Genomic DNA, 22910 nt, shown 5'->3' on the forward strand with positions numbered 1-22910 from the left:
TTTAAATTTTAAAATTAGTCATACTCATATTTAAGAAAATATGAAGAATTATATTGTAAAAAAAACAATAATTCACATATTTATTTACCTTATATTTTTTTAATGCTTCTTAATGACGTTTACCCCATTTCTACAAAAAAAAAACAAGAAAATGAAAACACTTCAGTTGTTGATAGTCAATAGATTATATTTTCAAATTAATTTTAATATTTCCATGATATATAATTGGAATAATATTTGTCGTCTGTAGTCAGCTGAAAGAAAATACGACGTATGTATTTGTAAATTAAAGAATTGTCTTTGGAAAATACTTGAAAGATTTATTGAGATAGCAAACATATTAATCATTTTGCTCAGGTTGCTGTTGCTTTTGTTATTCTTTAGGTTATTTTGGCTTTTGCTGTTCTCAAAACTTTCCACAATGTTCAGCAATCTGAACTGCAGTTGTTTATGATATAAAGTATAAGATATATATTTACATATCTAATTATGGTTACGTAAAAAAATACAAAAAAAAAAAAAAACACTACGTCGGCAAAATCTTATCACATGACAGTTATGATATACATTTCGATATATAGCATTTGAACATTATAACATGGATAATGCCTAGAGTATGGGTATGATATTTGGTCAGATTGTTTAACCAACACAAAAAAAAAACATATACGTATGTGTAGAGAACTATATATCTAATAAATATATCTAACAGATACATATATAGTATAGTAGAGTATAGTATATATATTATTGGGATGCGATGTCGACGACATGGCGCGCTTTTTATTACATTAACTTGGTCTACTGTCTTTTTGGTAATCAGTTTTTTGCTTTGTTGCTCAATTCGACTACAATAAACATGGTTGAACAATAAATAAAACATTAAGCTTAGCACACACATAAAAGAGACGACGAAAATTAAAGAGATGTTCGAAAATGTGAAATGGAAATTGTTAAATACAAAAAATTATTAATAAATAGCCGCACTCTAAAGTGCGAAGCTCTTTCTCTTCTCTGCTCCTTTTTATCTCTTTCAGTTCATGACATAGTATTTGTGTGATGTTTTCGATTGGAATAATTAATTAATATTTGTTGTTAATATTGTTGTTGTTGCTTAGCACACGAGACGTTCGTTGTCGGGTCGAAAGATGCGTTCATAGTTCTCAATAAGCATCTTGGCCAACATATTCATGCGGCCAATATCAAAATTGATAACATTCGCGGCCAACAGACATGGACCCCAGACAATGGCCAGATTTGAGGCAGGCATCCGATTCGAGCCACTAGCCGCTGCAACGCTGTCAAAAAAAAGGAAATATTAATAATGTTTCCAGAAATTTAACATTTATGGAATATTCGAAAAGCAATTTCCTCTGAACAATTTCTAGTTGCTCTATAAAATGGAATGTTCAATACAGTTCAAATATAGTATTGAACATATAGATTTTGTATTAAGTCACAGTTCTAATTCTAATTTTGCAACTAAAATTTATTCTATTATGATTACATGAAATATATATTCGCAATAATGAAAAGTATCTATTATGAGTATATATTTCATGTATTTCTAATCGTCATAGTTCAAGTTTCATGACACAGATCAATTTATGATTCGATGTATTATAAAGAATTGCTGTCATGGAAAATGTATTAATCACTGTCAATAATTATTAGAAAATACGTTTTATTTTCTAAGCTCCTATTCCGTTTAAAGATAGAAACATTGTGCATTTCATATTAGCAATACAAATGAGTCTGACGGCAACATGGATTAGCTAATAAAGCTGATTAATATTTTTACACTAAGAAGAATATATTTAAGTTTCATTTTTTCGATTATAGAAACTAACAGGAAATGCTTTGATGGTTTTAACTACTTTTCAATGCTGTTCAATTAAAATTACTCCTTTCATAATATCATTACCGCAAATAATATTTATATTTGTATCTTATTTGCAAATAAACTTATATATTTCTGTTACAAAATCGTTCTAATAACTGAACTTAGCGATGCTAAAGCCACTTTGGAATATTTCTGTATTATAAATATTTAATATAATAATTAAAATTATACACTTTCAATACTATTTTCAATTTATTGCAATTTGCTACTCTCCGCTACTTTTCATTATACTCTCCGCTATTCCTCGCTTTACTCTCCACTACTCTCGATTTCACTTTTTGATTCTCTACGCTTTACTCTATGCTACTCTCCACTTTGCTCTCCGCTACTCTTCGCTTTACTCTCCGCTACAATCCATTTTACTCTCCACATTACTATCCACTTTACTCTCCACTTTACTATGCACTTTACTCTCCACTACTCTTTGTTTTACTCTCCGCTACTCTTCGCTTTAGTCTCCACTACTCTCCGCTTTACTCTCCACATTACTATCCACTTTACTATCCACTTTACTCTCCACTACTCTCCACTTTACTTTCCACTTCTCTTCGCTTTAGTCTCCGCTACCTTTCGCTTTAGTCTCCACTATTCTCATTCTTGTTCTCCACTACTGTCCACTTTACCCTTCGCTTTAGTTTCCACTGCTCTCCGCTTTATCCTCCACATTACTATCCACTTTAATCTCCACTTTACTCTCCACTACTCTCCACTTTACTTTCCACTACTCTTTGCTTTACTCTCCGCTACTCTTCGCTTTAGTCTCCACTACTCTCCACTACTCTCCGCTTTACTCTCCACATTACTATCCACTTTACTATCCACTTTAATATCCACTTTACTCTCTACTTTACTATCTTCTTTACTCTCCACTACTCTCCACTTTACTTTCCACTACTCTTCGCTTTAGTCTCCGCTACCTTTCGCTTTAGTCTCCACTATTCTCATTCTTGTTCTCCACTACTGTCCACTTTACCCTTCGCTTTAGTTTCCACTGCTCTCCGTTTTATCCTCCACATTACTATCCACTTTAATCTCCACTTTACTCTCCACTACTGTCCACTTTACTTTCCACTACTCTTCGCTTTACTCTCCGCTACTCTTCGCCTTAGTCTCCACTACTCTCCGCTTTACCCTCCACATTACTATCCACTTTACTCTCCACTTTACTATCCACTTTACTCTCCACTACTCTTCGCTTTAGTCTGCGCTACCCTTCGCTTTAGTCTCCACTACTCTTAACCTTGTTCTCCACTACTGTCCACTTTACTATTCGCTTTACTCTCCGCTTTACCCACCACTTTACTCTTCGCTACTCATCACTTTACTCTCCACTTTACTCTTCAGTTTACTCTCCACTTTACTCTCCACTTTACACTCCACTTTACTCTTCAGTTTACTCTCCACTTTACTCTCCGTTACTCTTCGCTTTACTTTCCACTAATCTTCACTTTACGTTCCACTAATCTTCGCCTCAGTCTACTCACTTGGTCAAATGCTTGATGAGGAAGCGCAGCGTGGAACGATTCGGCTCGGGCATCTCATCGAAGGCGAGACGCATGCGTTCGATGGCGGCTTCGTCGGTGAGGCGGCCAAGACGCTCATAGGCCTCCTGTGTGATCAGGGGGGCGGGTAGCTCGCGAAAGAACTGCTTGTGGAGGCTGGTTAGCGTATGAATGTCGTCGGTCTGGAGCCAGCGCGGATCATAGAGATGCGTTAGCTTGAGCTTCAGTTCATCGACCAGCAGCTTATTGCCTGAGGCACGATAGAGGCCATCCTGTTCGATGGCATCGGGACGCTCGATGTGGGCGCAGACATCGACAACGAAACGTGGCACATACGGATGATCGGACATATTCAGCTCGAGGGCATTGAGACGTGCCCCAAATAGCGGATACTTTGACTGCTCATCTAGACAGAGGCTGTTCACCTGGCTGCGGCGTGAGCGCGATTTCTTATCGCCCCTGCTGCAAAATGCAATCGATTAGTCAGCTATACAGTGGATGGGGAGGAGGAGGAGATGAGATGTTTACTCACATACGAAACACATTGCTGGGTGCAACTGCATCGTGCAACAAACGTCAGCGTCAGCATGCGTCAATGCGACATCAGTCATCATTAAGAGTTGGCGGCACATGAAAAAGCAAAACAATGTCAACTGATTAGCACAAGTCAAATACAATATACACATATATCTATGTGCCCCCTAAGGTGGAGGAGAGAGAGAGTGGAGAGGGGAGAGGGGAGAGGAGGTAACCTACACTCTGACAATCTTCTGTCCATGTCGTTGTTTCGCCTCCCACAACTCGGCTGTCAGCAACCTGAACCTAAACTGTTTTCTTGCCCAACGCTCTATGCAAAACTTAAATGCAGCAGCGACGGCGACGTCGACGTCGACAGCGACTGCGACTGCGACGTCGATTGCAGTTGGTAGTTGTTGTAGAAATATTTATCGTTTTTATATTCTATGCATTCAATATGGTCATGGGGACTTTTTGCATACGAATTTTGATCACAACTCTGACTCGCTTGCATTGCCAACAAACAAAACCACAGCAGCAACAGCAACCACAACAGCAACCACAACAGCAGCAACCGCAGCAGCGACAGCGACAGCTACAACAATAGCGTGGGCCTTATAATCAAACAGCTAGCAAGATTCCCCACAACGTGAATCATTTGCCACACTCGACGACAAAATTCCGACTACCAAAAACAAATACAAAAAAATCAAATAAAGTGAGCTTAAAAAACAATAAAAAAAAAACCCCACTAAAAGTGAAACCCGCAAGACTTTCATTAACTAAAAACAGGCGCAGGCAAGTTGAAAGAGACGGCAATAGGCCTATTCTTCCCTCTCTGTCACTCAGCTTTCTAAGCCTTCTTCTACAACCATTCCACAAATCCCAATCGAAATCGCATTCATATTCACAGTCGCATTCGCATTCGCTTTCGGCTACAAATTCAAATTCAGATTCGCATTCGCAATTCACATTTGCAAATTCCAATTCCATTCATAGCTGTCTCTAAGTATGCCTCCTTAACTATCTGCATGTGTGTGTCTCTCTGTGTGTGTGTGTGTGTGTGTGTGTGTGTGTGTGTGTGTGTGTGTGTGCGTAGGTGTGTGTGCAGCCTTTTAAGGTCACCCAGCATTGAGTAGCTGGCAAACAGGTCTCTCCCTCTATCTCTGTCCCTCTCTTCTTCTCTCTCTCAATCTCTTTCTGTCTCTGGCTCTATATTCTCATCAGTCGGATCTCCAGACATCGGGGCGCCCCTACTTTATGTGGTCAGAGCATGTGGGTTTCGCTCTATTATCTCAACCACTTTTCAACCGATATTTGCAATCGTTTCTTTAAAAAAATCACTCTCAATTCGCTTCACGAGCCAAAATTAATAGCCAAGTCAACCAACTTAGACAACTAATCAATATGCATCATAATTGCTTAAAAACTACATTTCAAAATGCTAGCATATCAATCAAAGCTCTATAACTCATCTTCAATGATAAATTATATAAACAAATTAATCGTTAAGAACTCCTTTTTAAAGTTTAATCAACTCCACATTAAATGTGCAAATTTTAGCAATGTGTTAACAATGACAAATTCATTTATTTGCATTTAACACAAATGTGTTAAATAAACAGGCTGCAAAAAGGAAGTGCACGCTTAATAAATGCTAAAAACACGAAAGCATCCTAATTAACTGGTCCCAAGATTTGATTAATTTCAATAATTCAACAATCTGCCTTGAGAAATTATTGTATTTTAATAATTGAAAATAAACTTGCAAGCTTTTGAAATCATTAATATTTTATATATTTTTTTTTTTCATTGAAAAAAAAATTAGAACAACTTTAACAATTAAGAAAGCTAAAGCCGAGATATGATTCTAAAAATAGTCCAAATGAATATACCAAAAAATACTATAATATTCCGAAGGATGTATATGGTAGAAGGATATGGCATTTAAACCAAAACAATTCAGTATTAACCTAAAATTATACTAAATTAATATAGCAACATATAATACCGAAGGCTATATTTAGTTTATCGATATAGTACTACATTTAAAATATACCATAGACTGCAGCAGTTTTTTGTAATATAAAGATTGAATTAGAAAATGAAAAAAAGTTCAGTTCAACTTGAAGTACTTCATTGGAATAATAGCCAACTACTTGAAAGAAAATTGTTTGTCTTAAATTTGTGATGCGAAGCAATTTTAAAAGTTGCATTTGAACCAATTGTAAACTGCAGGTGGCAAAGTAATAATTCATTTCAATGGAGGCGAGAGATTTCACATTGATTGCCATTGGGGGAAAATCGACAACGAGAATAGCAACAAATACGAGACTAGACAGAGCAGAGAGTAAAGCACACCTGGCCAGATAGTTGCAATTAATTGTGTGTAAATTGTACTCACATTTCATGCGCATGCGATTCTTAATCGACTTCTTGTCATCCTCGCCGGGCAAATCGACAAGATTGCCGATGGAGGCGCTCTTGAAGCGTTGCGATTTCGATATCTGTTGCGTTTGCTGCACCTCGTTGTCTTCCTCGATTTGCTGGGCACGCCGAATATCACTCACTGGCACAATCTGTAAAAGCAAAAGCAAAAGCACAAAAGAACGACACGCAATGAGTAAAAGTTGCGAATAAATTCACCAACACAGATATGAATATGTTTTATGTTATATGTATTCGATTGAGATACAATTTGAGCAATGACTGCAAATTAATTGCAGATTTTCGTGCAGCAGAAGTTCACAAGTTTTTCCTAGATATTTCGATTTTCGTTGCATTATTTTTTTTTTTGTGTCTTACCGTTGTTATTCTACGTTTCGATTTGCCTTTACCCGTCATTTGTTATCTCTTTTGCAGTTGCCCCGGAAAACGAAAAAGAAACACAAACACCAACACCAACAGCAACAGCAACAGCAACACCAATACACACAATATAAAACAAAAGAAACGAAACGAAACGAAACGAAAAATTGATAAGAAATTGAATTGGATTTTTGTAGGAAAAGCAAAAGCGAAGCGTGCAATGCCAAACGCAAACGGTTAATGTGCCCAAGATAACGAAATGTTGAAAAGTGTTCGAGCATTGCACGAATTTGTTTCTATTTATTATCGTTCTATCGCCAGGCAGAACTAAGCTCTCTGTCATGCCACCCACCGACCAACCAAAACCCTGCAACTTCCCCCCCCCTTCTCCCTTGTGTCTCATGTATGTAACTACTATTAATTGTATACACACATATGAACATATGTATCTGATAGTTCGATTTCTTCAGTCGCAGCATAAACAATGCGGACACAATGCTGGTCAGCTGTCTAGAGTATAAAGTATATAAGTAGCCGGCAAATCAGCTGTAAATACGACGGCCGACTTGAGTTACTTGGCCATAAACATGCTTCCCCCGTCTCCAAGCCATTTAGAAATAGTAGAAACATATACTATAAATACCATACAGTACTCTATATATGTATACCCCCTTGTATATTGCTTGCAACGCATCGCATCAAATCGCATCGCATCTATCGTGTTTATCGTGTAGCTTTCGCATTCCTGGAATTAATCCAAGCAGCTGCCTTTCATGTGCACTCGAAGTTTGTTTGTATCTATATCTACAGCACTCTTGATTCGGCTGCAACTGTCACGAAACAGTTCGAAACAGAAAAAAAAAGAAAACAAAAAGTAAATAAACGATAACTGCGATTGCGTAATCGCCACAAATCCCTCAGCCATCGATACAATTTTAACAAGTATGTTCCACAAATGATGCCATCTACGTCGTGCTCAATTTGTTCAAGCCAAAGAAGATGTTGGCAGATCGAACAACATTCCAAATACAGCACAACATTTCCACTGTTTAATAAAATATATTCTGTTTGCCTCAACAATTACTCACAATTTTAAATATAAGGAAGTATGAGATTTTTTATTTTAATATTTTTATATTTAATATTTTGCTTTATCACAAATCAACAAAAAAGCTGCTGTTAAGTTTGCTTGACTGCGAGATAACCGCTACCCATTTTGAAAAAAGCAAAACAGTGCGGTATTGTTCCTAAAATATACCCAATTTAATTTACCATAAAAATGCTGTGATATATATTTTTAAAATATACCATAGAGTGCAAAATAAACCACATTTTCAACCAAAGAAACTAAGACCCATAGTAAGTAGTCGTTATTGCTCAAACAAAAGTATTTCTTAAATAACTTTTACAATTTTTGTCTGATCCCAACCAAATTTTCAGGAATCATAAAAATTATAGTTATAATTATCTATACCAAAAATTTGAACACAGACGGACATGGCTATATCTGATAAAAATATACATAATTTATAGATCGGAGATGCCTCTTTCTCCCTATTACATTCATCTATTGAAGGTACAAAGCTATAATACTCTACTCTACCCTTCCCAACCCTTTTCTGCAAGCAATTATTTTTCTATGAAGACTGTCAAAATCGAAATGTGCGTAATTTATAGAAGGAAACTTCTCATACGTATACATATAATCTGTATAAGCATCAATTGACCAGTCAACTCAGCTGAGTATCTAGAGCAAAATGTGTATATTATCTTAGTAATTGATTTTTTAACACCTTCAAATTTCATAATAAACAGAAATTTAAAATGGAACAAAATACTATACATATAATATGTGAGTTGAAAAATAAAATTCTATATTGATTCGCCAAACCTTAAAGTAAGCACTTTTTTAAGTCATTACAATAAATAATATTTCAGTTGTATTAAATTCCACAGATTGCTGTAAAGTTAAATTTGCTATTTTTATAAAGCTATACTCTTCATGTTAAGCTTGAGAGCAAATACAATATTTTTAATTGATTTGTTTTACAGTGCATTTAAAGAGAAGATGAAAAAGAGCACAGGCCAATTTGACTTTTTCTAATTTAACAGCTTTTTGTAAAACTGTGTAATACAATATTTTGTTAAGATTAATACTCTATAATTTGCATATTAGCTACCTACATATATAGTACAAGGTTATTAGTATTAGTATAGGCCGACGATATGGTATTTTTTGTACTTTATGGTATATTTTAAATGTACTCTATATAACCTTCGACATATAATATTTAAGTACTCTTTCGGTATATCAATTTGGTATATTTTAAGATTGATACCGCACTTTTATTAAGAATGAGGCGAACATACTCGACTGTAGCTTCTTTGCTTGTTTTATTTTAATACAGAGATAATTGCATTTTTGGATGCTAACAATATTTAATTTTTTTCATTTGTGTAATATTTAAATATTTATTGAAATAAAAATCTATGTTTTTGACATTCCGAATATTCCGAACTGGTGAAGATCAATGAGGATTTCATATTACTATTTCAACTCAATTGTTGATCTAATCCGCTGCCTCTGCAAATCGCTTTTTTAGTCTATGGTATAATATAACGATATACCAATTATAGCCTTCGGTATATTTAAATACATATGAGGTTATATTTATGTGACCTGCGCTGTTTTATCAGTGCAAAATTGAAACTAAAATACGCGAGATTATAATCAATTTTGTTTTGCCTAATCTTTGTTGTTGGTTGGCATAGTGCTATTACTGTTTTCTTTTGTTTGCTTTTTAGTGTGTGCATAAACAAAAACGCGAATAATGCGTTGTGATTGCTGTCTTTGTTGTTGTCGAAGTTGTTTTCGTTGTTGTTTTTGCAATTGCGCGCTTTTTGGCCATGTTTAGAATATGCGCAACGATAGTTGTGCTGCCAACAGATTAGCATACTTGTAGCATTGTATCTGTATATATGTATCTGTATCTGAATCTGACTCTCAATCTGTTTCTGTATCTGAATCTGGAACTGCGTTGGCTGCCAGCAACGAAATTGAAATTTATATGCGTTGCACGAATTGTTGTCGTTGTTCATTATTTTCTCTCTCTTTTTTTGTATTATTAAATAATGTATACGCTGTAATAGAAGAGTGATGTATGTACAGCTTGAGCTTCACTTTATGATGTGAAAATAAAGTCACAAATAGTAAACAGTTGCAAAACAATAAAATAATAAAGTGAAATAAATCAACAAGTTCATTTAGCTACAGGGTATACGCTAGTCGAGCATTGAACATGCACAGCATTCTAACTTGATTTGTTTTTTATATGTATTTGATTTTATTTTTGAAAATTTAATTGATACGGCCTCGAAGCCGCAGCCACAAACACGAGCGTATACAAGTATCTGAATCTATGTATCTTTGTATCTGTGTGCTGTGCTTGCTTGTAGTTTTGTAGTTGTAGTTGTAGTTGTTATTGTAGTTGGCATAAGGCCGCTGTCGCTTAGCACTCGCTCGCTCGCAATTCGCCCATATGATTCACCAAAACAATGTCGGCATTTGTAACCTGTTGGTCTTTTGTTTTGTTTTGATTGTGATTTGCGAGTATCTCACCGAAAAGAGCAACAAAAAAAAAAGTATCTCAAAGTGCTTTTTGTTTGCACATTGAGTAATTCAGCGCTTCTTAAACTGGCCCCGCATCTTTCATGGACACAATGTCAATGCAGGCAACCAGTCAAGAGATTGTCTTAGCCAAATACATTGTTGCCAAGCATCGAGCGTTCAACGTCGACCGTCGACCGTCGACCGTCGAGTGTGTACTATATAGTTTGAGTTTGCTATTGACTTGCCATTGCGTAGGCAAAGTTATTTAAACATCCGCTGCTCAATTGGGTTTTTTTTTTCTTTACGTTTCGTGTGGCACTTGCAACCTCGACTAACGCCACGATATGTAAAGTATCTTGAGTTTTATTTTCATTTTGTTAAGCTCTAAGCTCGCATTATACATTCAAATACGCTCTCGAGCACACTCGACTGTGATTTAAATTATTTATTTATTATAAATACATTTTCACGCTCATCGCAGCGATAACAGCTATGAATATGCATACATAATTTATATAGCATTCATAATTTATACTTATTTGATTAATTTAAGGTATTACTAAACTATTTCCTTGAAAATTCATTGTCATCAGATATTTATTCTGAATAATTCCAGCTTTGCTCCGCAACTCAGCTAAAAACAATCCTCAAAGCTGTGGTTTTCTCCTATATAAATACAATTCTGAACTCATTAAGCAATCTTTGAGTTGTTGAAATACTGATTTATAATACCATATAAGGAAATAGAATTATTCTGAATAATTTTAGCTTTGCCCCGTAACTCACCAGAAAACCATTTCTATTTCATTAAAATACAGTTTAAGAAATGAGCAAAAACCATTTCAATTTAATTTAAATACAAATTCTGCGTTTGTTTCTGTGATATAAATAAAATTATTAATCACTTCGACAATCTTTCAATTCTGAATTAAAATTCTGAACAAAAATTTAATAATAATTCTTAGCAACAAACTATTTTTTTGAAAATTCATGGTCATCGTCTTTTTATTTTGCATAATTTCAGCTTTTTACATAATTCAATAGAAAACAAGTAAAAAAGCTACAGTCAAGTGTACTCGACTATAAGATATCTGCCGTCCAAAAAAACTTGACAAACTCCCAAATTTATAATATAGAAAAGGTTTAGAAACTATTTCTCTAAAATTGAATAAATTCATCCAAATTCAACGAAAATCCTTTCATTTTAATTTGAATACAATCTGAGAAATTAAAAGTTCCGTTTCTTGGCTTTTTATCATTTTCAACTTCAATAAAAATGACTAATTTATTATGCAATCTTAAACTCTCAAATTGCTTAAAATATAATAAATGTATATAATATGAAACTCGTGGTTAAAAAATTACCATTTTTACAAATATAAAGTTGCACTTGTTTCAACTATTTATATACACATAATTTCTTACTAAGCAATCTATAAATTCGATAAGTAGAAACAACAGTTATATGTTGAGTTCTGTGAAATGATTCTAATTTAGGTTATGCAAGTAATCGTCATCACTCTAGACAAGAAAAGATTTCCGACCACAGAGCAAAAAAAAAAAAATAAATAACGTAAAAAACGAAATAATAATAACGACTTGACTTGCGATAAGTTTTGAGGCAATTTTGAAGCGCTGCTCGTAATATCCGGCCCTTTTATTTATACATACATTTGTGTATACATACAACATGTTCGTATGGTGAAGAGCCAAAGCCCCGATTTTACGATTTTATTTTTACGAATTTCTGTTGAACTGAACTGGAATGAACTGAACTGATAATTTGTTGTTTACGTTGTTGTTGTCGTTGTTGTTGCTGGAAATGAAGAAAATACGCGGCCCAGCAATAATTATGTATGTAAAAAGTGTCTGCAGAACCTAAAATCAACAGACGATTTTACAAAAATATTTGACTAATGATTAACCAATTAAATGCTGATAAATGCGCGCTCAAGCCGCAAGAGGGAAACCGATAGAGGGGAACTATACTATTAACGACAGCATGAAAATAAAAATGAAAATAAAAAACCGGTTATCCAAAAACGAAAAGCGAAAAAAAAAGCTGATGGCAACAGCCCAACAACAAACAGTCAATTCCAAATCCAACGCCAAAGCCAAAGAACTTGGAACTTGGATATGTTATACGAGTCGATGTCGACGTCGTGTATGCAAAAATAATTGTCGCTGTGCCCCCAACGCGAAATGTGAAATGTGAATCACAATTTTGGGGTCCGAGAGACGCAGCTCAAAATGAAATTCCATAGAATTTCTCATGCAGTCGGCAGAATGCACTAAATGCAAAGGGAAATCACAACAACAACAACAACACCAACTACAGCAAGAGCCACAGCAAAAGCAAAAATAAAATTAAGCAACTGAGAAAAAAAACAACGGGAGAGAAAAACGTGAGAGTCAAATAAATAAAAATACAGCAAGCCCAAAGGAAAAAAAATAGTAATAACATATGATATAAACAAAGCGCAATAAAATAACGACTATACAAAAATTCACAATACAAACGCACACCGCCCTTTGAAATACTCTACACAACAAAAGTACTCAAAAAAAAAACAACAATCAAAGAACGAGATGAAAATTGTAATTCAATAGTGTCGCAAAGTTTTAAATACATAAATATCGCAATCAATAAATATTTATTGCATTTGAAATCTATTTTATGTACGCTTCTTCTTTAAAGACATGTCATGACAACTATGAGAGTTCTATTCCTGAAATTCTTGGAATAATTGATGAATATTGCTTTCCTAATGAAAAGACTGAACGTAAAGCAAGTAAGACAAGCATGAAAATTGCAGTCGAGCGCGTTTAATAGTGAGATACTCAATAAAAGCAAGAGCGATTAAACATTATTATTCTAAAAATACATCAAATACGGAATATACTAAAATATACCGAGGCTATATTTGGTATATTGCTATGCTATTTAATTAAATATATACCAAAAAGTACAAAATAGATAAATGAACTGACTTATTAATGACCAAAAACAGAGTATTTAGAAATTAATTAAATACCAAAATAATTTACGAAAAATACAAAAATATACCGAAGACTATATTTAATAGATCGGTATACTGCTACATTCAAAATATACCATATTATACAAGCTATATAAATCAGCTGAGAACAATGACCAAGAAATTGAGTCTATTTACTTACCAAAAAATGCTAAAATATAACGAAAGCTATATTTGGTATATGGATATAATATTAGATGCCAATAGATGCCATAGAGAACAAAATACAAAAAAAAAAAACTGAGAACAAGGCTTGGACTATATAGAAAAGAAATTTCTTTATTCTTTATTGCTGACAACAATTAGTCAATAATTCAAGCTCATTTAATATAAATGAAATCATTTAACAAGTTGAAAATCTATATATGAAAATGCTTAACTTTCTGTAAGAAACATGAAAAGACTTGCAGTTAGTCTGATTTTTTTTTCTTGTAATTTCTAGCACAAAAATAATTGTTACTTATAAATTACAAAAAGTTGTGAGCAGCTGTCGCTCAGAGGCTCAATTTGGCATAAATAGTGCAGTTTAAATAATTTATTTGCATTTTCAGTTCTTGGAAATAAACAACTGCCCCTCCCCCCTCCAGCTCACCCTCTCGGCAATTGTGTGATGTGTGTAAAATTTTATGCCAACGCCAAAACTGTATTGCAAAGTACCAGCCCAGAAGGGGAGCCCAAGTATTTCGCATCAGCGTCGAGCGTTGAGGCTAAAGCAAAGGCAACGCCAAAGCAAACAAAACAAACAAACAACCAAACAAAACAAGCGATCGAATCAACCGTTACACTCGCACACTCAAACACTCGAACACTCACTTATGCACTCGAAACACTCACATAGAGAGCGAGAGACAATTGCAATTTGCAGCGTTTAATTGATGGGGTCACACAGCAAAAAACAATGCAATTGCAGTTCCCATTGTAATGAGCTAGCGAGAAAGCAATAGACGCCGCAAAGGCACAACGAACTTTGAATACTCTTAACTTAGACAATTAAACTCTTTTCTATGCCAAATTTTGACAGCAAACTTAAGCACGACTTGCCAGCAATTGTAGCTATAGCAATTAATGTTCTGATTTGTCCAATATTCAAATATATAATCTTGTATGTCTATAACGACTTCAACAAACACTTTTCGAATGACTGTTTAAAGTCATTCATTAGTTGAGGCTGTTCACCTCAAAAAAAAACGATTTGACACCGTTGCTATAGTAAATATTCAGCTGATTTTTCCAATATTAGTATATTTAGTATCGATGACTTGAACTTATTCAAAAAGCCTCCTCTTGATATCTAAAGTTGTTCACAGTAAAAACTCAACTTGCCACTTATGGCTATGACAAATACAGTTAATATTGAACAGATTTATCCAATATTAAAATATATAGTAGTTATGTTACACAATAACAGCTGTAGTTAGTTTCATGCGTATAGCTTGAAAACTGAGCGAGCAACGGGCCTATAAGCTAACGGACAGACAGGCAGCCGGATAGACATCTCTATCGCACAGTTAATCTTAAAAACGTGATTTAACATATTTGCTATAGTGAATATTTAGCTGATTTATCCAATACTATATTTACGAACTTATTCAAAGTAATTCCTGTATGTATATCTAAAGTTGTTCACAGTAAAAACTCAACTTGCCACCGATTATTGCTATGACAAATACAGTTAATATTGAACTGAATTGACTAATATTGAAATATATAGTAGTTATGTTACACAGTAACATCTGTAGCCAGTTTCAAGCGGATATCTTGAAAACTTCGCGAATACCGGGTCTTTAAACTCGCGGACAGACAGACAGCCGGATGGATAGACAACTCTATCGCACAGTGCACCTTAAAAATGCGATTTGACACTGTTGTTATAGTAAACATTCAACAGACTTGTCAAATATTAATATATATATAATATCTACAATACGAACTTATCAAAGTAATTGTAAGTATGTATATCTAAAGTTGTTCACAATAAAAACTCAACTTGCCTCCGATTGTTGCTATGACAAAGACAGTTAATATTGAACTGATTTATCCAATTTTGAAACATATAGTAGTTATATTACATAGCAACATCTGTAGTCAGTTTCATGTGGATAACTTGAAAACTGCGCAAATATCGGGTCTTTAAACTCGCGGACAGACAGACAGCCGGATGGATAGACAACTCTATCGCACAGCCCAGTGGGAATCGTGCTTGGGAAAAGTGCGCGCCACTTACCATGTCCTCCTCATCCTCACAGCAGTTGACATCCTGCAGCTGCTCGCGCCACGCCAGCACCGAGGTGGGTATCAGCAAGCGGCCGCTGGAGCGGACGCGCAGCTTGCGGCCGGCGCGTGGCGCGACGCCGCGTTTGCTGCTCGCCGAGGCGGCGAGAACTGCTAGCGCCCAATCCTCCTTGAGGGGGCGTGGTATCGATTCGGGCAGATCATCGGTATCCGCTTCGCAGCTGCAGCCGCTGTCATCGTTGCTGGGCGGGATTCCAATTGTTGTTGTTGACTTGGACGTCGTTGGCAGCGGCGGCGCTGGACGTCGAATGCGCGTCATGAAACGCTGATGAATCTGCGAGCGTTGATACTCATAGAAGATGGCGCTATATTTCTGCGGCTCCGTCAGACTGTAAAAGATGCAAATGTTGCGCAGCATCGGATGCGTCAGCAGCGTGGCATTTGTGGCATTTTCGCTCTGCTCTCTGCTGCCGCTGCTGTTGCTGCTATCGATGCTGCTGCCGCCGGCGCTGCTTATCGAGCCAAGCGTCGCTGTGCTGTTGGTCACCGTGCTGCCCACACTCAGCGTCTCGTCTCCCGCTTGTCCCGCCGCTGCTGTTGCCTCTTCACTCTGCTGCTGCTGCTGCTGCTGCTGCTGCTGCTGCTGCTGACGCTCGCTCGCCTTCTCGAACATGAATTCATCATCCGTCTCCCAGGCGCCGTGATCCATTGACGCTGTCGGTGACGGCAGCGGCGACGTTGCTGGCGACGCCGACGCCGTCGTTGTTGTCGCCATCGTTGTCGTTGTCGCTGTCGCCTGCTTAGTCAGCTTGTGACGTGCCCCGGCTGCAAATGCTGCTGCCGCCTGCAAAGCCAACGTCTCAGCCTCCGCCTCTGCCTCTGCGTCTGCGTCTGCGTCTGCCTCATCTCGATCTCCATCGACATCTGCGTCATCATCGCTGACCGTTTCGGTGGCTGTGATGATCTCAAAGTCTTCATCATCATCATCATCAACTGTGCTGTTGTTGCCTGGCTCCAAGGTTTTATACTGCCAGATGGTCTGATAAATCGATTCCTCATCCTCTTCCTCTTGTTCCACCTTCGCCTTAGCCTGCGCCTTCGTCTCCATCGCTGCCTTCACTTTCTCCTCCACCTCCTTCTCCATAATTGTCTCGTTGTTATTGTTATTCTCAGTTCGTGGTTTGCTGAGCGCCGTGCTGGGATTACGTTGCGGCACCTGAGGCGCCGGTCGACGAACTTTAATCACTGCACATTTCTATAAGAACCCAACAAAAAAAAATGAACTTTGATGCATTCGCCCGACAAGAAACACACACAACTCCTTTTGGACGCACTGCAAATGTTACATTCGAATCAAAGCAAATTTTCTTTTCGCTGCAACGATTTCTCTAGATTTAATGATCGAGTTAATTGCGCTTAAGCGAGTGCAAAATCACTTTAAATCGCCTGATAGCGAAATCGCAAAAAAAAACTATTAACTATAATATAAAACTGTTTATGCATTAAATTTGCATTTTATCGAATTGTTTAAGAAGTTGTTATTAGTTTTTATTCGAAATAGTTTTAAAGGGAAATCGTTCAAGATTCGTAAACATTTCATTACGCTTGATAACGACTCGTTACTCAGCAATTACTGAATCATTCAATTGAAATTGTTCTGCATTTCACATTTTCTTTTTTATTTGGATCACGTGCTAATACTTATCAAAAGAAAAGGATAGATTAAGAATTGTAACTTTCTGAAGCTTCGTAAGCATTTTAGAATGCTTAATATCAACTCGTTACTCAGCATATTACAGATTATTCATATTCTTCTTTTTAGATTAAATCGTTTAACTGAAATTATTTACTTTTCTTTTTGGAAGCAGATTAGGAAATTGTAAATTTTAGAAAATTTATAAACAGTTTGACAGCTCGTTACTCATTTTAATGTTTTAACAATTACTTTTTTTAAAACACTTTTAAAGTTAACACTTTGCAAAATCGTAACTTGAATATATATTTAAATATGTAATTGCGCTTTCATAATGGCTCGTTACTCAACTCGTTGCTCGTCGAAAGAAGGGCGATATCAAGAATTCTAAACACTCAGACGTTACACAACGATTTGTTCATTGTTCATTAGCATGGATAAACAATGTATAAACGTATACGTAATATGTCGTTACGTATGAGTATTACGTATATTACCAGAATGGATTTTAAATAGATCTAATCGTTATGTGCATGTCTCAGCACGTTCACTCGTCGCAAAGCGTTTTCACACAATTTGCATTCAAATCTCACTGTTCACTTTTTATAAGTCGAAGTATTCTTTTTATTTGACTCTTTGCTCTTTATTGTTTATCGCTTTGCTTTTTCACTCACTGCACAAAAAAAGAAAAACAAAAACAATAACGAAACATTTTGTTTTGGCAAATTGGTTCAGTTTCGGTTTCGAGTTCGTTTCGGTTTCGTTTCGTTTCGCTTTGTAACTAGCGCTCTTTCTCTCTCTTTCTATCTCGCACTCACTCTTGCACTTAATGAACTCTCGTTGCTGTATTTTGTTTGTTGATTTGCAGTGCGTCCAAATTGTTGTTGATAATTAATTTGTTTTTCAATTATTGAAAATCTATTTGCTTCGCAATGGATATTGACCTGTGTCTGTTGTTGTAGTTGTTGTTGTTGCTGCTGCTCAATATTGTTGTTGTTATGGTTGTTGCTGCTGCTGCTGTTGGCATTGTTATTGTTATTTTCACTGTCATCGCAGCTGGCGCGTCGCTCAGCGTCGCCGCTTTGTTTGGGCGCCGCCATCAAAGCGCTGTCGACTTCGACTTCGACGCTGTCGCTGCTGCTGCTGCTGCTACCGCACTTTGATCGCGCCTTTGTCTCGCTCTCACTTACGCTCTCGTTCACGTTTACGTTCTCGCTCTCGCTTTGCTCGTTATCGCTATCGACACGCGATGCGAGCGCAACGTCGTCACTCGCTGGCGTCGCTGGCACAACTGCTGTCGGCTCCATTGACGACGGCCCCAATAGACGTCTCTGTCGCTGTCGCTGTCTTCGTCGCTGCGCCGTCGCTGACTCACGCTCAGACTGTTCACTGCTGCTTTTATTGTTGTTATTTTTGTTTCTCCCATGCACGATCGTGGTCGTGTTCGTGTCTGTGTTCGTGTTCGTGCTCGTGCTCTCGTTGAGCTGCCGATAGCAATGACGCAGCCAGCGCTCAATGTTGAACTGCTCGCTACTGCGCAGTCGCAGCCGCTGTCGACGCTGACGGCCATGCAAAAAGGCCGCCAAGCATTTGTCATAGCCAAAGAAGCAAATGACGCTGCGATTGAGGCTGGCAGCGAGTGCAGCGCTCAGCCACAGCTGCTCAAGCGAAACATGACAGGCGAGCAACAGCGTCGTTGACAGCGGCGTCGTTGACGACTGCGCAGCTGTCACTTTTAATTCCAATGACGTTGACTGCGCTGCCGTGTCCGCTGCGAGTCCGCTGAGAAATTCAGTAACAAAGGCCGCATCGTGTCGCTCATTGATGCCACAGCGACGTCGTGCATCCCATTGTGGCAAGTCTAATTGGATTTCCAATTGCTGCTGCTGCTGCTGCTGTTCGCGCTTTGCCAGCAGCTTGCGCTTGAAATCGTTCACCAAACGCAACTGCGTCGACTGCGCTGTTGTTGTTGTTGTTGTATTCGTTGTTGTTGTTGTTGTTGCCTGCTCGCTGCGTCGCAGCGTCACTAGCTCCGGTTCCAATTCTCTATCCCTCTCTCTGTCCCGCTCTCGCTCATAGGCAGGCGGTACGCTCTTTGGCTGTTGACAGCCAACGCCTCCCAACGCATCCTCATAGCAGTGCAGCTCGCGTCGCAGCGACTGCATCCACTGGCAAACGCTGTCATTCAAATAGAGTGCGGGCGGCGCAGTCGCTGCTGCAGTCGGCGACGCAGTTGGCTGCAGCAATCGCAGTGCCGAAATGCGCGGCTTCTTATGCGCCTTTTTCGTCTCCGCCTCCTTCGCTGGTTCCAACTCCGGCTCGAGTTCGTTTTGGGATTCTGGTTCCAGTTCCAGATCCGTTTGCAGTTCGTTTCGCAGTTCCGTTTTGAGTTCCTTCTGCAGTTCTAGTTCCAGCTCCTTTTGCACTTCCTTTTGCTGTTCCGGTTCACGCTCTGCTCGCAGTCTGCCGTAAATGTGCTGCTCGCTGCGACTGCGACTGCACTGCAGCTGCTGCTGCTTCAGCTCACAAATACGCTGCATATCGAACGTCTCTTGCGTGCGAAACACTTCATCCACATTGTGAATGATCTCCAACGAACCACCGCCACCCCCCGCAGCACCCCCTCCCTTTGTGTTGGTGCCGCCCTTCTGCTGGAAGAGACGTCGCTGCAGCGAACTGGAGCGATTCAGCTGCTTCAGCGAGCCAAAGAGACGCGTCAGAGTCGCTGCGCTTGACTTTGAGTAGCCGAGCAGCGAGCGCGATTTGCCCGTCTTGGCAGCAGGTGTCGCAGTCGCAGTCGTAGTTGGCGTCGCTGTCGGCGTCTCTTGCAATTGGGACGTATCATTTAATGTGGGCGTGGCAGTTGTTGTCGCTTTGCAATCGCATTGCTCGTTATCGCTGTAAATGCCGCGACACAGCTCGCAAATGTTTTCATAAATGTTGCATTCACCATCACCGCTGCTGTTGCTGCTCTGCTGCAGCGCTGCCACAACGCTGCCGCTAACAATGCACTGGCAGAAATGACAATAGCGACCTTGGGCGGCAAAGACACCGTAGCCGCAGCCGCGACACACATTCTCATAGATCGCCTCGCGGCGAAAGTATTTGCGCAGCTGCTGCGACGTCGTCGACACTGGCAGATTCTCATAAATGTGTTGTTGTTGTTGCTGCTGTTGCTGTTGCTGGCGACTGCGCTTGTGTCGCTGCTGCTGCTGTTGTTGTTGCTGCTGGTGCTGCGTCGCCTCATTCTGATTGGAAATGTGCTGTTTGTTGTTGTTGTCGCTGATTTGGCTGCTTCTCATTTCCACTTGCTGCGGCATTTCTTTGCCTGTTTTCACTTATTTATTTTCAATTCACTTCTCTCTATTTTTCTCTCTCTCTCTCTTTCTGTTTGCCTATCACACGCGTTTATCGCACTGTTTGTTATTATTATGTTGCTGCGTCATCATTTATTATACCATTTTCAACAGAATCAAAGACACACGAGAACAACAACAACAAGAAGAAGACTGTGCTTCTGCTACTGCTCCTTCTTCTTCTTATTTTCGTTATCTATTATGCGCTTTTAATTGATGCGAGTCAACTGTCAAATGTTCGCCCTGCTCTCTCCCTCTCCCACTCTCACTCTCACCCGCTCTGGCTCTCGCGCTCACCCTTGCACACATGCGCGCACGCGCTTATTATCTGTTCTCTCACACACACACGCACACGCACGCACACTGCTGCACTCTGCACTTGGCTGCGCTCTGACTCTTTTTCTGCCTTTTGCTCTCCACGCTTAACCCTTAGGTTGTCGCCTGCTCACAATTTTCGTTATCAATTGCTCAATTGTTTACATGCATTTTACAATAAAGATAATGCCGACGGCATAGAACAAAAACAAAAACGTTAAACGTCTATTGACAAACTATCAAAATAATCTAATGGAATCGAATAGCAAAAAGCAATAACTGATAAACAATTACTTGCGTGAATTTACAGTTTTCGGTGTGGTTGCATTTGGTCCCTTGCAAGTGAATAAAGGTTAATGCCAACTATTGCCTTTGACGCTTCTGGAGACTTTTCAAGTTTGCTTTACTAAATACTTTACATGCATTGTGTTTGTTTTATTGTTTTTGCTTTGAAGGCAAAGCCGATGAGTCAGAATAGCAACCAAGCTGCGGCCAGCGGCCAACAAAGCATGTCGAGATGATGACCCTGCCCCCGCCCCCTCTCCGCACCACTCCACGAAATACCCCTTCAGCAGCTAAGGTCGCATAGTCCCGGCCAGGGGCGTGCCCGAGCGTCACTCAAATTAAATGCTCCGACATTGCGCAACGGTGCGGAGACCCTTGAGACAAAAACAACTGAGTGCGATAAACAGAGAATGTGTAAGAGAGAGAGACAGAGAGCGAGAAACTGGTTAACACAGTTGCTGTTGCTGGAATTACTGCTGGATTCTCACTCTCACCTACGCAGCACATAGCACAGGTGTCTGGTCGCTATTATACACAGAGAGAAAACAATAATTGGTTTTCTAATAATCCAATTCAAATAATAACTATCATTGACTCTTGAGTATTCATTATAAATGAAAAACTAATGCAGAAGGTTTATATTTTGATATAACTGAACTCATTTTGACAGTCTAGTTCTAATTATTTACGGGAGAAAATTTAGTATATAAAATTTATTTTAAATATAAAGTAAACTTTTTCAGTAAACCTTTTTTTGTATAGTAAAATTAGTATTTATAAATCAATTTAAATTCAATCCATAATCTCAAAAGTTTTCTGTTGACAGAACTTGAAATCAAAATATTCTGATTATTAAAAATTGATTTAATTTTCAAAAGTTTAAGATCATACTATTTAATTATTTATATGAAACAATATAAGAATTAATTTATCAATCCCAATTGAAACCAAAATCTCATACACCTATTTGTTTTATGTTTAGTAATTTTTTGTGCAGTGTATACTATAAAATGCAAAGTAGAACGTTAGCCCTATCCTTCATTACCTGCAGGCTGATTTTGCTCTACAAGGTGCAAAAGCAATTAACAAGAATTACAATTGATTTTTCTGCTTTTATTCCACTTGTTACACAAAAACAATTTGTTTTCTTTTTGCAGTCTATCAATTAATTATAAATTATAGTATATTCATTTTAAGCAGAGTCGATCGTCATAAATAAATCAGTGGAAAGTCTTTGTAGAGTCCAGTTAGTTCCAAGATAAGACGCTTATGCACATTGCAAATGTGGAGACTGAGTACAGTTGATCGCAAAATTAAGAGCGAGACATGAAAAGAGAGCAGACGCAGAAAGTTCACGATCTCCAATTAACCCTTATGCTATGCAGTGGTATTTAGCTAACATCCAAACGCAGTCAAACAGATTTTCAATATTTTTTTTAAATTTTCATGTTCATTTAGTGAAATTTATATTATTGGAAATTTCTTCTATATAAATTAATTTTTAGTTTGCATTGAACAACAAAAATAACAAATAACTACGATTGTTAAAATGATAAAACTTGAAATCAAAAATAATTGCATACTTTTAGGCAGCGACAAAGCAACCTAACATTGAGTCTAGTCGTTACTCTGTTTTAAATGGAATCTATATG

At 38.0% G+C, this 22910-nt stretch overlaps 1 protein-coding gene across 5 annotated transcripts; it reads right to left on the reverse strand.

Annotated features, from left to right (window-relative positions):
• Positions 1-294: 294 nt before the first annotated feature.
• Positions 295-21197, reverse strand: LOC133847176 (uncharacterized). 5 transcript variants are annotated; one of them, XM_062282012.1, is made up of 7 exons: positions 18247-20841; positions 16730-16864; positions 15602-16699; positions 6326-6500; positions 3938-3962; positions 3388-3867; positions 295-1298 (listed from the first exon to the last, which is right to left on the reverse strand). In XM_062282012.1, exons 1-7 carry the CDS (start codon positions 20620-20622, stop codon positions 1115-1117), a joined length of 4473 nt encoding a protein of 1490 aa, XP_062137996.1. In that variant the 5' UTR covers positions 20623-20841; the 3' UTR covers positions 295-1114. The 5 variants fall into 5 exon arrangements, with proteins under 5 accessions (XP_062137996.1, XP_062137995.1, XP_062137994.1 ...); XM_062282011.1 differs by having other exon boundaries at positions 3388-3864; positions 15602-16864; positions 18247-20845; XM_062282010.1 differs by having other exon boundaries at positions 15602-16864; positions 18247-20840.
• Positions 21198-22910: the final 1713 nt, after the last annotated feature.

This window comes from Drosophila sulfurigaster, chromosome X, assembly GCF_023558435.1.
Source record: "Drosophila sulfurigaster albostrigata strain 15112-1811.04 chromosome X, ASM2355843v2, whole genome shotgun sequence".
In the NCBI taxonomy this organism is placed as follows: Eukaryota; Metazoa; Arthropoda; class Insecta; order Diptera; family Drosophilidae; genus Drosophila; species Drosophila sulfurigaster.

Bases quoted from the DNA above. Each gene is read 5' to 3' on its own strand.
- LOC133847176 (XM_062282010.1), bottom strand. From the start codon at position 20,622: ATGCCGCAGCAAGTGGAAATGAGAAGCAGCCAAATCAGCGACAACAAC. The intron at 6,501-15,601 runs GTAAGTGGCGCG...TTGCTTTTACAG, and splicing joins GTGAGGATGAGGAGGACATG to ATTGTGCCAGTGAGTGATAT. The intron at 1,299-3,387 runs GTGAGTAGACTG...TTTTTTTGACAG, and splicing joins CTCATCAAGCATTTGACCAA to CGTTGCAGCGGCTAGTGGCT.